We start from the raw sequence: 20,335 nt of genomic DNA, 5'->3' as shown, positions 1-20,335 counted from the left end.
GGTCATTATTTATTTTTTACTTAGAAAAAATCTGTGGTGGCTGTTGGATTAGGAATTTTAATTAATAAAAAATGTACTGCCAGCTGATTATTTTGAAATACACCAGCAAGAAGGACAAGTATTCCAGTAGCTCACAGGATTCCAGATGGGTGACCTACATAATCCTAATTTGCAGGATCACACAGAATTCAGGTTGCACACTACCTTACATATGCAATATGTCTCAAAATCCAGATTTTCCTGTTCTTGGGACTAAAAGATTAGGCATACCATAAATGCTCCATACAGACCTCCTCTCTGCTTACTTCTGGCAAAACCCCAGCACCAGAGCCATCTTCTTCTCTTAACATTTTCTGTGTGACAGGGGAAGACTGACTGTTGCCTTGTCCAGTTTCCATGACAGCTGAATCTAAATAAAATAATCACTTATTAATGAGAGAGCAAAACAAAACCTGCCCAGAGGTATTTATTAGAGACAGATGCTGCAAGTTGTATGAAAAAATAAATCATTCAGACTATGGCTAAAATTCCAAATATTAATATTAATAATTTTAGAACTCTGAAAATTTTAAAAGAAAAGAAAAAAAAGAGAAAGATGAGAGTTAAATTACAAAATTAAATTACATGTATATTTTAAGGTCAAGGACTGTATTGCATAATCATGTTTTCCTCAAGCTCTAGTCTAATGGTTACTTATTTGTCATCCATTTAACAAAAAAATAAGAGTTAATAACAACAGGTACTATCTGAACTACATATGGAGTTTAAATAGCAACATTGTCTTTGGCCTTATGAATATAACTAGCTTTTCTTTTTGTTTCCTAGGAGTGTTCTGAAGTTGTCCTAGTGTGGAGAACTGGGTTCCTCACTGCATCATGCCTTGCTGTCATGGCTTAGCTGCATACACTTGCACCCAAAACACCCCCCTGGTGCACTGGGCACATTCACATCCTTTGGAGGCAATAGAAGTAGTAAATAGTTGTTTATTCCACAGCAGGATTCAGTGTTACATGAAAAGCTGGTCTTTACTGTATCAGGCCATAAAAAAATACTCATGTTAAATCTCTTTTAAAGATGCCACGTGGCTTTAGAGCCAGCAGGATTATTTGCAGAGGTATCACCCAAGGGGTGCCATGCTTCCCACTGACCTGAGCAGAATGAAAAGGATTTTTCTGCTTTCATTCCCTCTGCCTAACACTTGCACTTTTACTGGAATGTTGCAGATTGTCACAGCAGCAGCTTCTCGAGTCAGTTTCTTAGTTTTATCCAAGTATTTTTTTAAAAAAATTAAATATGAACTGCAATTCTGTAACTGAAACTTCCACACTATAGAAAGGTAAATCTCTTCTCTGCATGCTTAACAAAAATGAGCCTGATATAAGCCCCTAAATGGAGGGAGAAGTGAGAGATGTGTTGAACAGTGGCTGTAGTTGCTGCCACTTACTTTTGCTGCTATTAATAAATTGCAGTTCAACAGACTGCACTCTCAAAGACCAAATGTTTGATGTGCCAATTCTTTCCTAGCACAAAGGATGTCCAAAACCATAGGATTTTCCTTTCCTGGCTGCACTCAAAATATGACTGTGGCTTTCCATACACAGGGAAATGACAGACTCAAAACGAGAGAATGTGAATGACCCCACCCCTCCAAAAAAACCCCAGAACCCAAGCAGTGCCTTGTTCTTTAAATTTAGCTGCTTCTGAGGTTTCTTCTGATCTGTGATTTCCAGAGAAATCATTCTCTTCCAAATAAGACAATATGGTTGGGGGGGCTTCCACTGGCTCAGCCAACGTATCTTCAGGCTAAAAAAAAAGAAAAATCCCAAAGAATGGTTTAGAGGAAAGGCTTATCACATCTTTTAAAGGAAGGACCACTATATTATCTTCCTCAAAGCACAGTAATCAGAACTACCACATCTATGAAGCAAACCAGAATTCGGAGAAAAACCAGTGTAATACCTTTGGACTCCATTCTTCCAAAGCAAGGGATGTACACTTGACAAACCCATAGAGAGAGAGGAAACCACAAGCAATGTACACTTGTCAGACACTGCATTTGCAAGTGGGACCTTTGGCTTGTTTCATTCCAGCTTAGCACTGCTTTACCTATTGAAGTGTCTTTATCTCAATCCATGAGTTTTCTGACTTTTCTTCCAATTCTCTCCCCATCTCACTGGTGGGACAATAAGTGAGTGACTGTGTGATGCTTTGTGGCCAGCTGGGATTATATAACATCTTTCAGAAGGAGGAATAAAAGCCAAATATTCTATTATTGCTGTGTGTCCTTTTGAACAATGCAGTAATTATGAAGATTATTAAACAGAAGCTAAAAACAATGGCTAAAAGATATTTTTCTGGATAGAGAAGCTAGACATTGTTCCTGAAATAACTACAGTTTTATCCAAATGAGACAAAGTCAAGGCACAGTAAGATTTCATGGATTAAATTCTGTGGTGTGATGTAAAATGCAGAGGAGTCATCAAGCACTCACAACCACAAGAGGTGATTTTGCTTCCATTTGGAAAAACCCTACCTGAGTGCAGAAATTTGGGAAAAGTAAAGTGCAAATCCTGCATCCAGTGAGGAATTAGCCCATGCAGCAGTACCAGCTGGGGCAGCTGCCTGTCTTTTGATCACTTAGAGAATGATGAGAGAGCAAGGACTGCTTCAAAGGCTCAAAGCAATCTTATCAATGTGTAGAAGATTTTGATAAGAGGGAGTAAAGAAGACCAAACCAGATCCTTCTCACTGGCTGTAGCCAGGGGAAGCAAAAGAGACAATGCACACACATCAAAATACAAGAAATTCAGGCTATGTGTCAGGAAAAAACCCTGCATTGAAACAGAGAGGTTGTGGAGTCTCCATTCTTGAGGAAAACCAAAACCAACTGGCACTGAACAACCTGCTCACTGAACAACCTGCTGTATTTGGCTCTGTTTTGAAAAGAGAATTGTGCAGGGAAATTTTTAAAGGTCCCTTTCATACTGAACTGGTCTGTGATTCTGTGCAAAGCACAAGGCAGGCCAATATAAGTTTAATGAGCTATATGTAAAGGGCAAAAAAAAAAAAATTATTCAAACATATCAGGAGCAGTAGGCTGGGTCAATATTTAATAAAGTTATAAAAAGAGTGATCAGAGAATTTGAAGCCTATAATAGAAAAAAAAAAAAAGTTTTCTTCCATTCATGTTGACCCTGTAAGAATTAAAATTCCTGCAGAAAAATGTTCTTGGGAAACTCAGCAGTGGATATGACTAAAACTGAAGCTTTTTGTATGAAAAGGGTAGAAAACACAGTCAGTGAATGACAGGACATCACAACCAAGAAGGTTTTGCCCACGGGTTCTGTAAGATTCATCAGGGAAAGAGCTGAAGTCTGTACAATATCAGACAAATGTGAGCATGGTCTCTGTGAAGTCATTTCTCAGAAACTTACTGATTTTTCTCTAAAGGAACTAATGAGAACTTGTATTAAAAAGAAGAATGTTTGACACAAGCAGCATAGAAAACTTCATTGTGAGGAATGGGCTGGAATATTTAAGCCTGGTACAAAAATTGAGGAGGACATGATGTGTTAGAAATCCCTAAATATGGTAAGAAACAACTGCTTACTCTGTTATCCAGTTGATTAACAATCAAATAAGAGCTGCAGACAGCATGTTCAGAAGGGCAAGAAAAAGGTACATGTCCTTCACAAAATATGTCATTAAATTAGCCAAGGAATTCTGAAGCAGAAATCAGTGGGTGATAAAATTCTTATTTGTTAAAAAAATCCCAAACAACAAAGCAAGAAATGAACGGATGGATAACTCAGCTGAGTCCCACTAACCACATATACTCTTGGCTCAAGCATTTCCTGAGATAAAAATTGATGCAGAGTAAAAGAGTGTTCCCAGGAAGTGTCATATATATTTACCCAATCTTGTATTATACTCTTCCCAAGATCTGTTTGCTGACTGTTGTCAAATACACCAGATTTTTTATCTGCCACTCAGCCATCATTCTCATGAATGGGTGCAAGTTGTTCTCATGGGATCCCTTGGAAACACCCTAATATGAAAGCTACTCATCAAATCAGACCCCACCCTTTAAAAGAGTAATATTAAACCAGAGTTTTGAAGTAAAAAATGAAATAAATTTACCCTGATGGGAAGACGAGAAGGTGCAAGGGCTTCTTGTGCCTCGGAAATGTCATGGTCTTGAATGCTGCCATTGCCACTGCTGTCCCCTGAAGCCTGTGCAAAACCCAGTTATTGGGAGGAAGTTCATAAAAGTCAGTGAAAAAAGCATTATCTCCAAGGAATTGTCTATTTAAATGCAGAAAAGTGCCCCTTTTTTCAGTTGGTGAAGCCATTTCAGTACTGACAGCATTCCATGGAAACGACCCTTCAGAAAAATAAAAGCCATAGTTCATTTTCTGAAAGGTGTTTCAGGCAGAACAAAATGATACTTTTTGAAAAACTAGGTTTGGGGGTTGAACAGGAAAAAAAAAATCTGCTCCACAGATAATTTTAAGTATGATACAATGTTTCCAAGAAAAAATTCTACATTTAGTGTCATGAAAGATGTCAAACAGAAATTTACTTTGAAATCTCTGAGGCATTGAGGAAGTGTTTGTAAGAATACTTACATAAGGGTCATCATCTTCACAATGATCTTCAGTAGCCCTTGGGTCAGATTTGACTGTCAGATGTTGAATGGAGCCCTGCATGGAACATCAAAAGCATCTCAACGGAGTAATATTTTAAGTAGCATGTGTGAGGGGGAGTGAGGGTGGAGGGGTGGAATTAAAAAAAGCAACAAAATATCCCAAACTGTATTCTGATTTACTTGGAAAATGATCTGAATATAAATACCATTATATTAATCTACATTTAAAGACATAAATAAGTTCCAAAATTTTCTTTTTGCAAAATGAAGAGCAAATGGAAGCTGTCAGAATATAATGACTGTCATGTCCCAATGACACACTAAGATCACCACACTGCACTGTTAGTGCCCCAGCTGAAGGATCTAGTCCTGGATTATGTCATACACTCTGTAAAACACTGTCTGCTTTTTTTAGCTAAGAAGTGCATGGCAGCTCCAGAAGTGGCATGTGGAAACCCTAAAAATGGAGACAAAGGATGGAGGGGAATACCACTAAGTGATGAAGTGAGTCAGGAAGAAACCAGTTAAAACTTTCCAGAGAGGAAATAAAGGAGATGGATTTTCTGATAGCAAATGTTTCTTTTTTCAGAGTCACAAACTGTACTTCTCAGTCTGACACTCTGAAGGAGCAGTAACAATTTATTTTAAAACAATTAACTATTTTTTTCTGCAGACTCAAAGTGCTTTAAGGAATGTGGGGGATGTTTCCTTATTAAAGATGTCACAGAGTTAGACATGATGCACAATAGGGCATAAATATTCAAGTCAAGAACCTGTTTACATATAACATGCAACCTAGAATATTTTAGAAAATAATAAATTTTCTCATTTTATCTTTAAAAATCCTCTGATTTATCTACCTTTGATGAACATGAAACTCATGCACTCTGTGCCTCCTGATTTTTCTGGCCTTCTGAGGCAATAGCTCAGTAATCACAACATCCTATTTCTCTCAAAACTTAATGGGCAACTCAAATATTGAACGATGTCAGACTGACTGAACAGTTCACTGGAAAATCATACATGAAAGGAAGCACAACCAATTGAGCAGTCTCCTGGAAGTGATCCTTTTTTTTCACAGTACAAGTGAATCACATTTGGAGAACACATTTTTCTCCTCTTGCTGCAATCTGTGGCCCTGGATGGCAAAAAACCCCAAAATGTAGAGCTCTAATGTTTCCCAAGTGTTACTGCTAGCCAATTCCTCCAACTAGGAAAGTCATGGACCATTCTCCATAATAGGGATGGTAGGTATGTGATATTTAACTTTCTCTCTGTGTCTTACAGCTGCTGCTGCCTTCCCTGTAAAACTAGTTCTCAAAACTAGCAGCATCTGGCATTGCCACTGATTCAGCTATACTTGGTTGTTGTCTGGTTTTTACTTTTCTTTACAAGCATCAGGGCTAGATTTTCCTTTGGTTTCAATAGAACTGATGATGGTTATGTCCTTTTGTGTCTGACAGCCAGAGCCTTAGATACATAAGCCAGAGCTTAGACACATAAGACTCTCCCAACAGCCAGAGCAAACCAGCATCTGACATCTATCCATTTGCACAATCTGCTATGATTTGTTTGTGCTTTGGGCAATTAATGTAAACGGTTCTTGGCGTAGAAGCAGAGCTTGAGTGAGGTTCAAACATTTAGTTTTTCTGCTCAAAAGCATTGTGACATATGATGCATGAAGAAAAAAAGGCACAGGAACCTAGAGTACAAGTCACAATTAGTGCTAATGAAGCACTCAGAGTATTGGCTGAAATTTATGTACTCAATATAGAATACAGAACAGCCTGTTTCAGGGGAAATGCATTACAGTGTCATCCACCAGGCATTTCTGTCATCATACTTACAGATTTATTGGTGATAATCTCAGTGAGTGATCATCTCATGTGTTTTCCAGGTGGGATACCAAGGTGGTTTCCTTTCCTTGAATATTTCTCAATCCTACTTAGTGATCAAGCATTCACAATACTCCAGTCCTCCTATTTGCCTAAGAAAGGTAGCACCAACCTGCAGTTTTCCTACATATAATTTTCCACACTTTATTTCCTGCTAATCCTTATGATTCTGTGATTCGAGGTGCTTAGACTAGTCAGACAAGTGGTAGAAGTGCATTAAACTCACTGCTTACCAAGTGAGGCTCACAACCTGCCAGTACACCAGAACTTTGGAAAGAACATATTTATTCCCTGAAGAAAAGGATCCACTCTGTTTTGTGCTGCTGCTTGACTAATTAAGAAGAGACATTAATCTCACAAAACACAGTACAAGATCTGAATACAGGAAATGCAAAACTAGGGCAGATAGTGTGATATTTTCCTTTCCATTCGACAATAAGTCGATCTCACACATATTGGCTGGTCTTAGTGGCTGAGAATTTCAGTCAGGATGCTACAGGAAGGATGTTTGCCCTCAAGTTAAGGAGGCTGGGGAGCTTTGTAATAGTGGTTTTGGTGCATTCTATTTCCTAAAGCATCTGATAAGCTTCAAATGACATACAGCTTGTAAAAATACACCCTTATCTTCCGACTATCTTTACCTTTGATGACATCATTCTCCTTTTGATGTTGAATATGAATACCTAACTAATAAGCACTTAAAGCATTGGCTTGATAGTAAGGTATTCTCAAAAATTAAGAAAATTATTTATCTGAAAACTGCCCTTCCTAGAAAGGCCATAAAAAATTATGTGACATATTTACTTTGAAATTTCTAATATTCAAACTGAAGATTTGGCTTAATACGTGGACTATTAATAAATCCCATTGTGGGGCTCTCTGAACATTTGTTTCATATTAAATTAATATATTAATTTCATTCATATTAAATCAGAGGTTATATAACTTCACTGTGCAAACCCTAGCTAGGTGTGGAGGATACAAGCTGTATGATTTGAAGCTCACTTGGGGTATAGCAGGGTTTCCTGGGTAGAGAGTATATGCATTAAACACTGAGGCATATGAATTTATCAGGCAGCACTCACCGTGAACTTTTCCAGTCCCGTGGCTCCTGCATTACCAACAAATATCCCAGAGCCAGCTTCAAACACCAAGGGTCGAGCAGACCTCTGGAAGCGCAGCCTCTGATACTCCTCGCAGTCCATGAACAAAGCGACCTCATTCCCCTCGACAGCCACTGTGAATTTGTTCCACCTGTTGGTCATCACCGGCACCTTGAAGGAGGCAGCCTCCCGGGAGATGTGGGACCCAGGCTCCGTGTAGTACATGATTATCCTCTGGGTGCTGTCCTCCACTGGAGAAATCCTCAGCCCCAGGTAGATGGTTTTCTGGAAGGCGTCAGTGATGGCGAAGAGCACTCCGCCGCGGTCGCGGCTCGGCCGGGCTGTGACCACCACGGCGAAGTCGCGGTAGAAGGGCGAGGGCACCATGGCGCTGGCCAGCCGGCCGATGTTGGAGTCTGGGCCGAAGCTGTACGCCGGGAACCCTCCATAGCCCGTGACAAAGTAGACGGAGGGAGGGAGAGGGACTCCGATCAGCTCCGTCAGGTCAAGGTGTCCCTTGGAGCCTCGCTCTGGGCAGGAGAAAAATAGCGTTGGTTATCCTTGAGGTGCACAGTTTGGTTTGCATGATTTAAGAAAGGCCTGAGAAACTGAAATTCAGGGTTATAGCACCAGGAATGTACTTCTGATACTTCAGACCTCAGCACAGGTAGTGCTTAAGCACATCTAGCTATGCACACAAGTAATTTTCTGTTCTTTGACTAATGGAGGTTACCCGTATGCACATGCAAACATTTGATTAAACTGAATTGCAACAAGTATTTCCTGCAACTTCAGCTGTCCACAAACTGCAAAAAAATTCTAAATGTGCTTGTGTCATAGATTCAATGGGAAACTAGCAACATTTGATTTCTTAAATATACTGATACCCTTTTTTCTCACAAAGGCAGTAATACCTCTCTACGAATAGCACAGCACAGTTTCGGAAAACAGGATAAAATTTACAGTGGGTTTGCTTTAGCCCTTTCAGTTACCTATGTCTACAACAGAGGTTAGATTTTATTTATGCTCTTTTTCCACATTTATCCCCTTAATTGCACTGCATACATAACAAATACTGTTCAGCAATCAAAACTCAGTTTTGAAAGAAGAGTATTTATGCTTTGCCACACAGGCAGAATGATGCATCTCTGCCAAACATACCCAGAGTAATGAAGGAGCAATGACACCAGCTAAGTATCTGCACCCAGTTTTAACTAGAACCTTGGGGAGGGACACTCCAGCAGCACACCAGAAACACCACTACCAATTTTCTTCTTCTGAGAAGTAAGCAAAAGCAAGCTAGAAAAGATAACATTTTTAAACATAGTGACTGATTCAGAACTGAATCTATACAGAAATCCTCTTCCAATTCATAAACTTATTCAGTTACCTATGAATGTAATGGCTATATAGGCTGAATAAATCCAAATGGAATAGCATTGTAAAAGGTATGACAGTCCATCTGAATACCACAAGCAAAATGAACTGAAAAACTTCTCTTAAAATACCTGTTTAAAAATTAGGCAAAATAAAAAAAACATACTCTTTGCTCTGGACCCTGGCAAGCTGGCTCTGATGAAGAGCTAGAGAGTTTATTCAGCTGCAATGTACTTCTGTTATTCATTGCTCATATCAGTACCAGCCTGGAAAATGCATGACAAAGTGTTTTCCATTGTATCAATGGCCTTGCAAAGAAATTGTTAAGTGTTCCTCCTGTGCCAAAGATGTTATAGTGTAGTTGAAATAAATCCTAATCCTCTTCTTCTCTGTACTTTATAATCATAGAATCATAAAAATTGGAAAATACCTCCAAGGTCATTGAGTTCAAGTGTTAACCCAGTCCCATTGTGTTCATGACTACACCATGTCCTCAGCTGCCACATCCACACATCTTTTGAACACTTCCAGGAGGAACTCACTGATGGAAAAAAGGCTGATGTGCTTCACATAGAAACTATTGCCCTGAAATATTTTTGAAAGTATAGAGGTTTTGTTTAGAAATGGAAAAAAATAGCTCCTCATCCAGAGCCCAAATCCTTTTGGCACTTTTAAATGCTTGGCCAGATAGATTTTTTTCCCCTTCCCAATAGCTTTAGAAGTGGATATATTTCTTTTCTGGCCACACACAGCTAACAATATTTTGATTGTGAGTCTAATATTGGGTCATGTTTTCTATTCACACATATATACACATGAAGGAACCTGCACTAAAAACAAAATATATAAGTCATTACACAAGGGTAAGAAGGTAAGGAAAATAGTGATCTTGAATGATAATATAGGAACTGTACACAGATACCAAAGCTACATCCAAATAATTGTGATATAGTGACCAAGAAAGCAGATGGACAATATCTAAGTTCTACATCAATCAGGCTTGGACAGCAGGATGTAAAATTAATAGGAGTGAGATTAATAAATACAGCTGTAGTTTCACATTTCCCAATCTCAAGGGAAGATTTGGTGATTGGAGAAGAGCCTGTTCATTCTCCCCACACAATGTGGGGAGCTGCAGTCTAGTTGCAGTTTCCCAGCAGTGACACACAGAGCCCCAAACACGAGCTCTTTCAGCCTCTGAGACAAACAAAACATGTTTGCAAAAGGTGGCAGCAAAAGACAGCAAACAGCCAGAATTTTCATTGAAGTAAAATAAGTCAGAAGGCCCAGGAAGAGTCTGAACTTCAGTGAGGCTGGGCTAGAAGCTTCCATTTATCCACTGCAGAAAATCAAAATTAAGCAAGAAGTGTCTAGCCAAATTCTGTACTTACAGCTCATGCCCAGCTCTTAAAGGATTTATGAGGACCTAGAGACACAGTTAAAAGCAGAATACAGACCTACAGCCACAGGTTTTCAATTATCTCTGACAAAATTAATGTGTCCCTAATGCAGCTATGTTAGAGTAAAAATACTATTATTCCCTTACATAAATAGGTAAATACTGTGCTATTTTATGTACCTGTAAGGCAGCAGAGAACTATATTGTATCAGAATAGTTCTGTTTCAAACATTACTGAGGCACTGAATATTGGGGAGCATCCAGAATTCATCCCATTTATATCCACACTTCCTAGACCTGGACCACTGGAAGTTGTAGTACAGAACCAGCTTTGACATTAGCTATATTTTATCTCAGCAAGCATAACCCCATAAATTGATGGTATTTTTATAATTTAGAGCTATGAGCTATGCTGTACTTGCTTTTGTTACTATTTGTTACTGGATGTTTGTGGGAGTCCAGGGTTTTTCCCTGGCTCCTTTGGGGGTGCAAAAACCCCCCTGGCAGACCCCTCAGAGACCCCTGAGTGCTGCCCAGGAGCTGCAGGGGCTGGATTTGGCTCCTTGGGAGAATCTGCCCACATTGAGAGAAGAGACACAGAAAATAATGATGAGTAGAGTGTAAATTAGAATGTTAGAACATAGATAAATAGGTTTTCTTGAAGGTTTATGATAAGGGACACGTGGTCAAGATGGAGAATTTGGGGGGTGGACACCTTTTCCTCCTCCTTCTCCATGTCATCCATGTTGGGTGACACGTTGGCACTCTTGGATTGGATGGGGTCAGGGCTGGACCATTTAATAAAATTGTATTGTATTGGTAAAATTTTGTAAACATGTAATACGTAGTACTAACTATATAAGATAAGCCCTGCCTTCACCAGGCAGATTCCACCATGGATGCCAGGCTGAGCAGACCCTGCTGGCCAGGCAAAAGGTCCCAGAGATAAGAAATAATAAACAATCCTTGGGAAAAGAGAAAACCGTCTCCAGCAGTCTCTCTTTGGCTGCTTCAGAGAAAGCCAGGGTTTGAACCACCTTCGTGTCCCTCTGGGGTGATCTTGGGGCAAAGGAGAAACCCCAGACTGGGACAGATGTTATAGTTGGAATTGTTATAGAATTTGCTGGTAGCTATCCATTCCCACTGAGTAGCTTCAGGGACTATTTGAGAAGCACCAGTGTGCTGTAAAAATCATCCTGTGAGTCAGTATGTGGAGTATTTCAAGGCTGCAGAAGACAACAATAGGGGTTAGGCTGTTGGGTTTTTTTTGTTTTTTTTTTCTTTTATTCCAATTTTTGGTGTAATTACTTAGGCAGGGTGAAATTCCAAATCTGTGGGATCAAAATGCTTTTTCACTGCTTACAAGGGGATGAATTATAGAGGAAAGAAAACACCCTACATTCTTGGAAGCCTACTACATTTGTTTTAGATGTTGAGGCACAAACACAGTATTTTTGTGTTATAAAATGGAATGAAGGCAGAAGTAGAGAAACTATTATACATTCATATAATTTTACTTATTACACTTTTTGGTTAGGAGCCTCCTTTCAGATGCAGTTTCTGGCACCTGCAGCACTGTCTCTGGATTGTGCACGTTACCTCATCCTGGTTGTCTCCTCCTCATATCTTCCCTCATGGAATAGGGTAGTGTCAAATTCTAGGCCTGATCCAAAACCCTTGGATGATCAAGCTGCATAATAGAGTCATAGATTCTTTGGGTTGGGTGAGACCTGAAAAGCCAAGTAATTGCAGCCCATCTACCACAGGCAGGGACACCTTTTACTGGACCAGGTTGTTCAGGGCCTCATCCAAACTTTCCTTGAACACTTCCAGGGATGGGGCATCCACAGCTTCTCTGGGCAGCCTGTTCCAGTGGCTCACCCTTGTAAATAAGGAATCTAATCTAATCTAATCTAATCTAATCTAATCTAATCTAATCTAATCTAATCTCTAATCTAAACCTACTCTTCAGTTTATGTGTCTGACCACTTCATGCCCTTGGGAGAAGTCCCTCTCTAGCTCTATTGTAGGACCCTTTAAATACTGGAACTTGCTGTAAAGTTTCCTGAAAGCTTTCTCTTCTCCAGAGATGATGCTATCAAGATGCTATATTAAAAGCTACTTTAGGGATATGACTAAAATCCAGAATTTTCTTGCAAACAGTAATTTAAAACATGGGATTATTCACTGGGAGAAGGACATTTGTATTTCCTGCTGTCTACAAGAGCTCATATAAAACTTGGATTACCCAGAGTCCCTGTTTCTAGCTGATACACCACACTTCAACACAGCCTAACTTCAAAGGAGGTATAAAGCCTACTATCACACAGGCTTTGGGAAACTACTACTGCAGAGTCAAAGGCAACAGGGTTACAGATAAGGACACTGTCAGTCTACTTTTAGCCATGGTTTCACAGCTAGAAAGTATAACAGAAGCAGAGTTCAAAGGTGAGGCCCTCACCTTTGACATAGACATAATTACCCATCTCAGCCTCATTTTAAAATATAAAGTTCCAAATCTTAAAAAAATAAAATAAAATAATAGAAATATTGGCAAGTCCTTTGAGACAAAGAACATGGTTGGCAGTGGTATGGTGAGACCAACCCAAGTCACATTGCAAGATAAACATTCTACTGATGTCTTCCTTGCTGTGAGAAGGTGCTTGAGCTGGACCATCTCAACCACACGAGTGCAAAGACTGAAGTTACAAATACTTGTCATATTTGCCCCCAACCACCTATTAGTTCAGCAGCAATATTCATTCAGCTGACATATTAAGGATTGTCCCATAATGTTTTCTATTATATTTTTAGCTAGAAATGCCTGCTAACAATTACTCAGGTAAATCAGCTGCCACATTTAGCCTGATTCTGCTCCAAGTTAATGCACCATGATGGGCACATAAGGGTCAGAATAGGTCAGAATAACATGCTCAAGTGGTTGCTATTTGCTAAATATATGAAGACAACCATCCTGTTGCTAAGACTATGACAGCTGGTTTTAACTCACTCAAGGGAGGGCTTGGATGGCTCCACACAGATGAGAGGGGGATGGGTGCTGCCTTTTGAATGAAATTACTATTTTCCCTTTATTTTTAGCTTAACTGCACCTAGAGTTTCTCCTGTTCCTCTTCAGACACTTTTACTGGAGCTGCACCTGGCCCATGCCTGTAAAAGTTCATTCACCCCATGGTTGTTGACTCTCATGCTGTGCAAGAACACCTTGTTTCACTGCTGTCCACTGCTGCATGAGCTCCTTTTCATGGTCTTTTAAGGAAATGAGATAATTACAATATTCTACGAAGGCTTTCACAACCAAACTAGGCTCAGAGCAGCCAACATCAGGCACTTCTCTGTCTGTAAACTTGAGCCAAGCTGACCTTGCTTCCCTGCCCTCTTCCAGTCCAAATAATCATAACTCCAGGTTGTAAGCTCCTTTTCCAGCAGCATAAATAAACCATCTCTGTCCCAATGATGCAGTGCCTCTGCTGTCTCTACTCTGCACAGAGATGTTGTAAATGTTATAGAACATTATTTTACACTGAGTGCAGTAAAAAAATCACTTCTTCCCTGCTGCCAAAGTGCTTTTATTTTGGATTAACAAGAAATATTTATAGCAATACCATTAGGCAGAGAAGGATTTCCACATCAACCAAATAAAATTTAATGAAGTACTGCAGAGAGAAAAAGAAGGGGAGTATTGTAACACAGTCCCAGATGTGCTGCACAAAATGGAAGGGGCCAGTGTCACTGCTGCTACCAGGAAAAACAGCATTGGCTCTGCTTGGACACATTTTTAGCTGACATTATCATGCTGTTGGAAAACATGGATAGAATATATTGGTATTAAATGCCGCAGCATTTCCTTCCAGATGCCTCAGGAAACCTCAAAAGTGCTTTCTGCTGGTGTTGCACACCTGGAAGTCAGGCTGCAGCCAGCAGGAGCTGGGTGCTCACTGACACCCCGAGCAGAGCCGGCATTCCTTTGAGAAAAGCACTTTCCAACTCTCTGACAGCTCCTGCTTTTCCCTCATTGTCATTCTGCCCTCTACTGGGCCAAAGTGCTTAAATACAGCTAATTAAATAGACATTTTTTTGCCCAAAATACTCTTTGGGGGATTCCCTCCCAACCCACCACCAAAATGTTGTCTTCCAGTCAGTCAATTTTTCTGATTTTCTTGTTTTCCTTCCTGATCTAATGCTTCACTATTTTCTTATTGTTTTGTCAGTTGTTCTACTAGAAGATCTTCCATATATTTTTGAGCACCTTTTTTTTTGTACATCAACCCAAAGCTCTTTAATGTGTACTCAATGGACTGTTCTCCTATAATGAAAAAAATATATTCTTCAAACACACTGATTTCTTTGAGCCACAGCAGCTGAAAACACAAAATACAGACACTAAATATTCATTGTCCTTCTTTCCTCACAAACAGATGAGAGGAAAAAGTGGGAAATATTTAGCAATTCAACTCCAGTAGTGAGGCAAAGCTAACTGAGCTGTTAACCAGGTCAAGAGACTGAAACCACTACCTGGAAACTCAGAATCTCTTTCTGATTTTGCAGCCCCTTGACACATCTCTGGACTTGCTGTACTCCTGCCATGCCAGGTTCCCACTCTGCTTATGAAGCCTTTAGAGCCATTTATTTACCTGTGAAAGGGATCTTTTTTCTCATGCTAATCTATTGGGGATATAGCAGGGCCATCAATTTCACGACATTTTTCTTTATGATTGCATGTATTCCACATATTCCTTATGCATTAGTGGAAAAAGAGAAGGCAAATAACACAGATGCCCTTCATGGAAAAAGATTTCCAGACTTACTAAGCCATCCACCCTTCCAGAGATAACAAAACTAACCTGTAAGAATTACAGAGGCTGCATGGAATTTGCAGCCATTCAATAGCAGGCTGGGCACTGACTTTATGGAATAAAGTCTGTGTGTGGTGCACGTGTGTAAGTGTGATGTGGGCATCTGATTGCCAGCTAAAGAAACAAGAAGCCTTCAGCGACTACAGGAGAGCAGGAGATTTTGCATTTCACCACTAGGAAGCAACACAGCACCTCATAAATTAGATGGGAGCTTTGGCTGAGGAGGGAACATTGCTCATGAATCAGCAGTATCAGTGTCTGCTGTGCAAGCATTTACATCTAAGCTAGGATGTTTTAATTTCCATTACGTCTGTGACAAAGCAGATGTGAATTATCACGCTACCCTTCTTCTTTCACCATGACCTTGAAAATAAAAGTACATGGTCTTCTGTGTATTTTCTTGGTGTTCTTGTTTTCTCTTTCTCTCTCCCTCTTTTTAAATTTTGAATTTTAAGGGAAAAAATGATCAACACTCTCATTGCAAAAAAAAAAAAAAAAAAAAAAAAAAAAAAAAAAAAAAAAAAAAAAAAAAAAGTATTTCTAAGATGGTGAAGACAGTTCCTTTTAAAATCCTGGCAGAGGCAGCTGACACTCCTAGATTTAAGAGTTGCACATGCCAGCAGAGAGAGTGTCTGCCCAAATGTGGAAAAACAGACACTGGCATAGTTTGGCACACTGACCTGAATATAAATTCTCATCCCATATAAAGAGGTTGAATGGGAGAGAAGGATAGAGAACACTCAGTCAGCTTTTGCCAGAACCTGTCTCCACTGCAAGGTTCTGTCACAGAACAGGGGCATAAGAAGGGTATGGACAGGTGGGATTTGCTAGATGAAAATTAGAAACCATCAGCCATTTGCTCCTTTGCCCCTCACACCTGAATGACTGAGCACTGCCTTCTCCCTGCATTTCCCATGAGTATCATGCCTTCCTGCTTTTCCTCTGACACTGTGAATGACCCAGAAAACTCCCTCCTGGCAGGAAATCCTGCTCCCAACATCTTGGGCATAGTCAGTGCCTAATAAGATGCCAGATGTCATGCTCCCTGCCCATGCCACTCTCAGGATATCAGCTCCACCACAGCAGTAAAAGTCTATGCTCAGTGAGCCTTCAGGCCAGCTTTGTATGATGTGTGCAGTTTGATCTTTTGTATTCTGTGTGCAGTTTGATCGTGCAAACAGACCCTACCCAAGGACAAGCATCACCTGCAGAGAGTTTTTGGGTGGAACATGAAAGAAACAAAATACTGATCGATATTTCTGTAGTTTCTACAGTCTCTCATGGTCTCTGATACATCTATAAGACATCATCAGAGCTTTAGGCAAAGCATTCTAAGATCTTCCTCACACAGCTAAGCTGAGAGTAGAAACTCACTTTGTTCCAGTTCAGACTAGATAATAACAGAAAAATATAAATATTGCAATAACTGAGGTTATGTTTTGGACTTCTTGTTTTATCTTTGTTGTTTTGGTGTTTTGTTATTGCTGTTTTTTATTTTTAAATATTAAGGGCTATGAAGCCAGTAAGGTAACAAAAAGTAGAAGATTTTTTTGTGCATGCTTGACTCTTCCACACCACTTTGAGACCTAGTAGACAGTGTCCCTCTCTCCAATGACTAAGCTATCCATCCTTTTATGTTAAGCAACAGAAGGTGATATTTTATTGCTAATGTTTTATTTTCAAGTCCTTAGGAGGATTTAAGTTGTCTTCCAGGAGCATCCCTTTCATAAATGCTTTTAAATTTATGCACCTGATATTTATCACTGCTTTTTGTCCTTCTTAGTGTATTCTCCTGTATTCTTTACACTATTGGACTTAGTACCCAATAGATTTGGTTTATAAATGGACTCAGAGAAGTTGAAAAAATATTGTGAGGTACATGATATGGGAACAGAAAATACTTAAAGTATGTCTTGTGTTGAACATTAACATTTCTGACAGCTAAATGCTTTTATAGCATGAATGCACCAGTAAAAATGTAGAAATAAAATCCAGCCAACATAGTCCTTCTTTTTCTATCTTCCTTTTTCCCAAGAATTTAGTTTCCCAAGAGCTGTGCTACAGTACTTTTGTATCTTAGTATAAATCACATATGCTTTTATTATGCTCCTGTTTTTTTATGCCTTTCCCCAGTGAATGCACTGAATTTTTAAGAAGTTGATTGATTTTAAACAAGATATCATAAAAATGTCATCTCTAGTCAAAAAGCTCTAGCCTGAAATCCTGGCTAAAGTCCTAAGTGAAAGACCTTCTGGTTTTAAAATTATGACTTGATACAAATTCCTAGAATTTTGTGTTATGATTGGATTCTGTTGCCAGGAAAGGGTAAGCACTCACTAAAACTTTTCCAGTATTTAAGACATCTTATGCAAATATGTTGTTTCTCCAAACAGTCCCTCTCTAAGTGGAGACACAAATACATTTCCCACCCTTACTCTGTTCCTGATCCATGAGGTTTGTAAGCATTTAATGGCCATCAGGCCTCTGTGACTTTGTCAGATTTTGTGCATAGAAGTTCAGACTCAAAGTAGACTCAGAAATCATTGCACTGACATGTGCTGCAATAATGTATGCATTATTTCCTAGTGAAACCAAGTCAAACTCAAAGCATCACTGTAATACCTGCCTACAGATATCCTCTTAAACACAAATATAATGGGTTCTTTTTTTTCAGCTCAGTGGAGTAACTACTTTTACTACTTGCAAACCACAGATTTCCCACTAGGGACCTCACACACGGTCCTGTGCAACAGTAAACTAAGCAAATCTGGTTTCAGCAACCTGACTTCTTAAAAAAATATTTTGCTAAGTATCTTTCAGAGGAATTGCTATCTTCATTAAAAGAATACACAAGTTTTCTTTAGAAGTCAAATGAAGTAAAAATGAGATGCAGGATACAGGTATTTCAACCCATTCATACAGGTGGAGAATGCAGTGAGTTGACTTTATTTTTACAGGCATCAAATGCACACGCCTCATACATTACATTATCCATGTTTTTGGGAATTTTTCACAACCAGAAATGCTAGAAGTTCTGAAAAAAATCCTCAGATGTAGACCTACTCACTGCTGCCTCTGTCAGATGGTTCAAAAAGCTTCAATCAGTTTTACAAACACGATCTATCCTCTTTTTTTTTTTTTTTTTTTTTTTTTTTCACAGTCATACTGCCATGGAACACCAATAAACTGCTGATTTTTTTTTTTTTCAAAAAGGCATCATGCAGGAGGTGGCTATACTATGAAATGTGTTACTCTGTGTAGATGATGTCCAGAAGTCTTTCCTCATGGTCTAGTTGCATTTTCAGGCATGTATTCCCCCTTTTCACTCCATCCTTGTCTACCTATCACTGCATGACCCAGAATGCAGCCTCAACCAGGGGCTTGAGAAACCTGAGAGAGATGAAACAACCTTTCACTCTGATTCAAAGCTGCCTTTCTCTGTGCCATTTCCAAGGAAATATGGCAGGAGTAGCATGGCAAAATTGGAACAACTCCATGGATCAGACCTTTCAGCAATGCAGTTCACTGTTTTAATCAGGCTCAGACACGTAAATAAGATCTTTTGTGCACACATGTGTCCCAAAACTTGAGTTATCTAGCTGTGACATCATTGCTCACTGTCTGACAGCTGAGCCAGAGAAAACAGATTGCTTGGTAAATCATAATTAACCATAAGAACATTGACTCAAAGTGCATACATTTTCCAGCTTGGTAAAATTAATTTTAACAGCTCTACCATCATGCAGATTTATTGAACTAATTCTAATATCTGTGCAGCTTACTGCCCACATGAGCAGTTCTCCACTGCTTGTATACAACGTGAGTTAATCAATAGCTTCTGTCTATTACAACTGAAACATCTGTTATATTTTATTTGGGATTTCAGGCTGTATGACCAAAGGGGGAAAAATGAAACTTTATTTTTTCAGTCACACAGGGAATGTATTATGTTTTACATATGCATGGCCAAAAATAATTTCATTTCCTCCAGAGTATGTAGAGAATAGATGAAGTCTTGTTTTAGGTAAATACTGTATTTTTAGTTCACTCAAATATTACTTGAGAAAAGAGCTGAAAATAGAGAAAAAAAGATAAAAGTAGCATACAGAAGTAATCCTTAGCTCTTGATACTTGATATGCACTTGAAAGTCTTTCCCAGAGAAGTCTCAACTGTATGCTGTCTCTAACTTGGAGAATATGGCTGATTTACATCTGCATCCAATATTTATAAATCTATTTAAAATGTGTTAGCATATTGGCCTTCTGCTTTTAAAAAGTTGGTTGACACAAAATGTTGTTCTTTTGGCTTAAATTTCAAAGGTTACTTTCTCAAGGCCATTAGTGTTGTGACAAGAATAAGAAAGAGTGATGTCCTTAGAATTTGTATTTTTCTTAATGCTCATTTGAACCAAAGATTCAGAAAGCCAAAAAAAGAAACTCACATAATAAGCAACAAACCACAATGCTGTTGGCATTTTTTTTGGATTTCATTATATACTTTGCTCTTTATTTTCAGTCTGAGCCCTCATTTGTCTTTTTAGACATTGGTTTCACCAATTTCACTCATGATAAGCACAGCTGTGTGTTAGTAATAGGACAACTATGTTGCATAAAATTTTAATTAGGTCTGAATTAAAGCATGCTCTTTGGGGTCAGACTCTGACAGAAGTCTCCAGGTAGTGGAAATTACAGCATCATGCAGCCTAAAGACTGTGTTTTCCATGTTCTGAGCAGTGAGCTCTCCAGACCCTGTACCTCCTTTTTCTTCCACCATCAGCTGGAATCACTTTCCTCCTCCAACACTCCATATATAGCCAAGTACCACCTCATCTTTGTTCTTTGTTTAGCAGATTCCTGCCAAAACCACTGGACAAAGACATGCCATCCAATGTGCTGAGCTGCAGCTTCAGGAGGCGTTTTTCAAACTGCAGGCTCTATGACAAATCTTAGAGGCACTGCTGTAGCCCTTCTCCCTGAGAATGCACTTAATCTTGTTCTCTGGCATGTGCTGCACACACTGCCAGACCTGTGAGCAGTAA

General features: G+C 39.3%; 1 protein-coding gene across 2 annotated transcripts in view; it reads right to left on the bottom strand.

The window, feature by feature from the left end:
• Positions 1–20,335, bottom strand: part of COL15A1 (collagen type XV alpha 1 chain) — a 114,370-nt gene that overhangs the window by 68,857 nt on the left and 25,178 nt on the right. For both annotated transcript variants that reach the window (XM_079301982.1, XM_079301981.1), the window contains exons 3-7: positions 7,629–8,176; positions 4,629–4,703; positions 4,141–4,233; positions 1,677–1,803; positions 291–409 (exon numbers count right to left, since the gene is read on the bottom strand). In XM_079301982.1, the coding sequence (XP_079158108.1) occupies positions 291–409; positions 1,677–1,803; positions 4,141–4,233; positions 4,629–4,703; positions 7,629–8,176 (962 nt within the window). The remainder of the gene's footprint in view (positions 1–290; positions 410–1,676; positions 1,804–4,140; positions 4,234–4,628; positions 4,704–7,628; positions 8,177–20,335) is intronic.

The sequence above is a fragment of the Erithacus rubecula genome (assembly GCF_903797595.1).
Source record: "Erithacus rubecula genome assembly, chromosome: 3".
NCBI classification, from domain to species: Eukaryota; Metazoa; Chordata; class Aves; order Passeriformes; family Muscicapidae; genus Erithacus; species Erithacus rubecula.
Note: the sequence above shows the minus strand (reverse complement) of the source record. Positions and strands in the feature narration are given on the sequence as shown.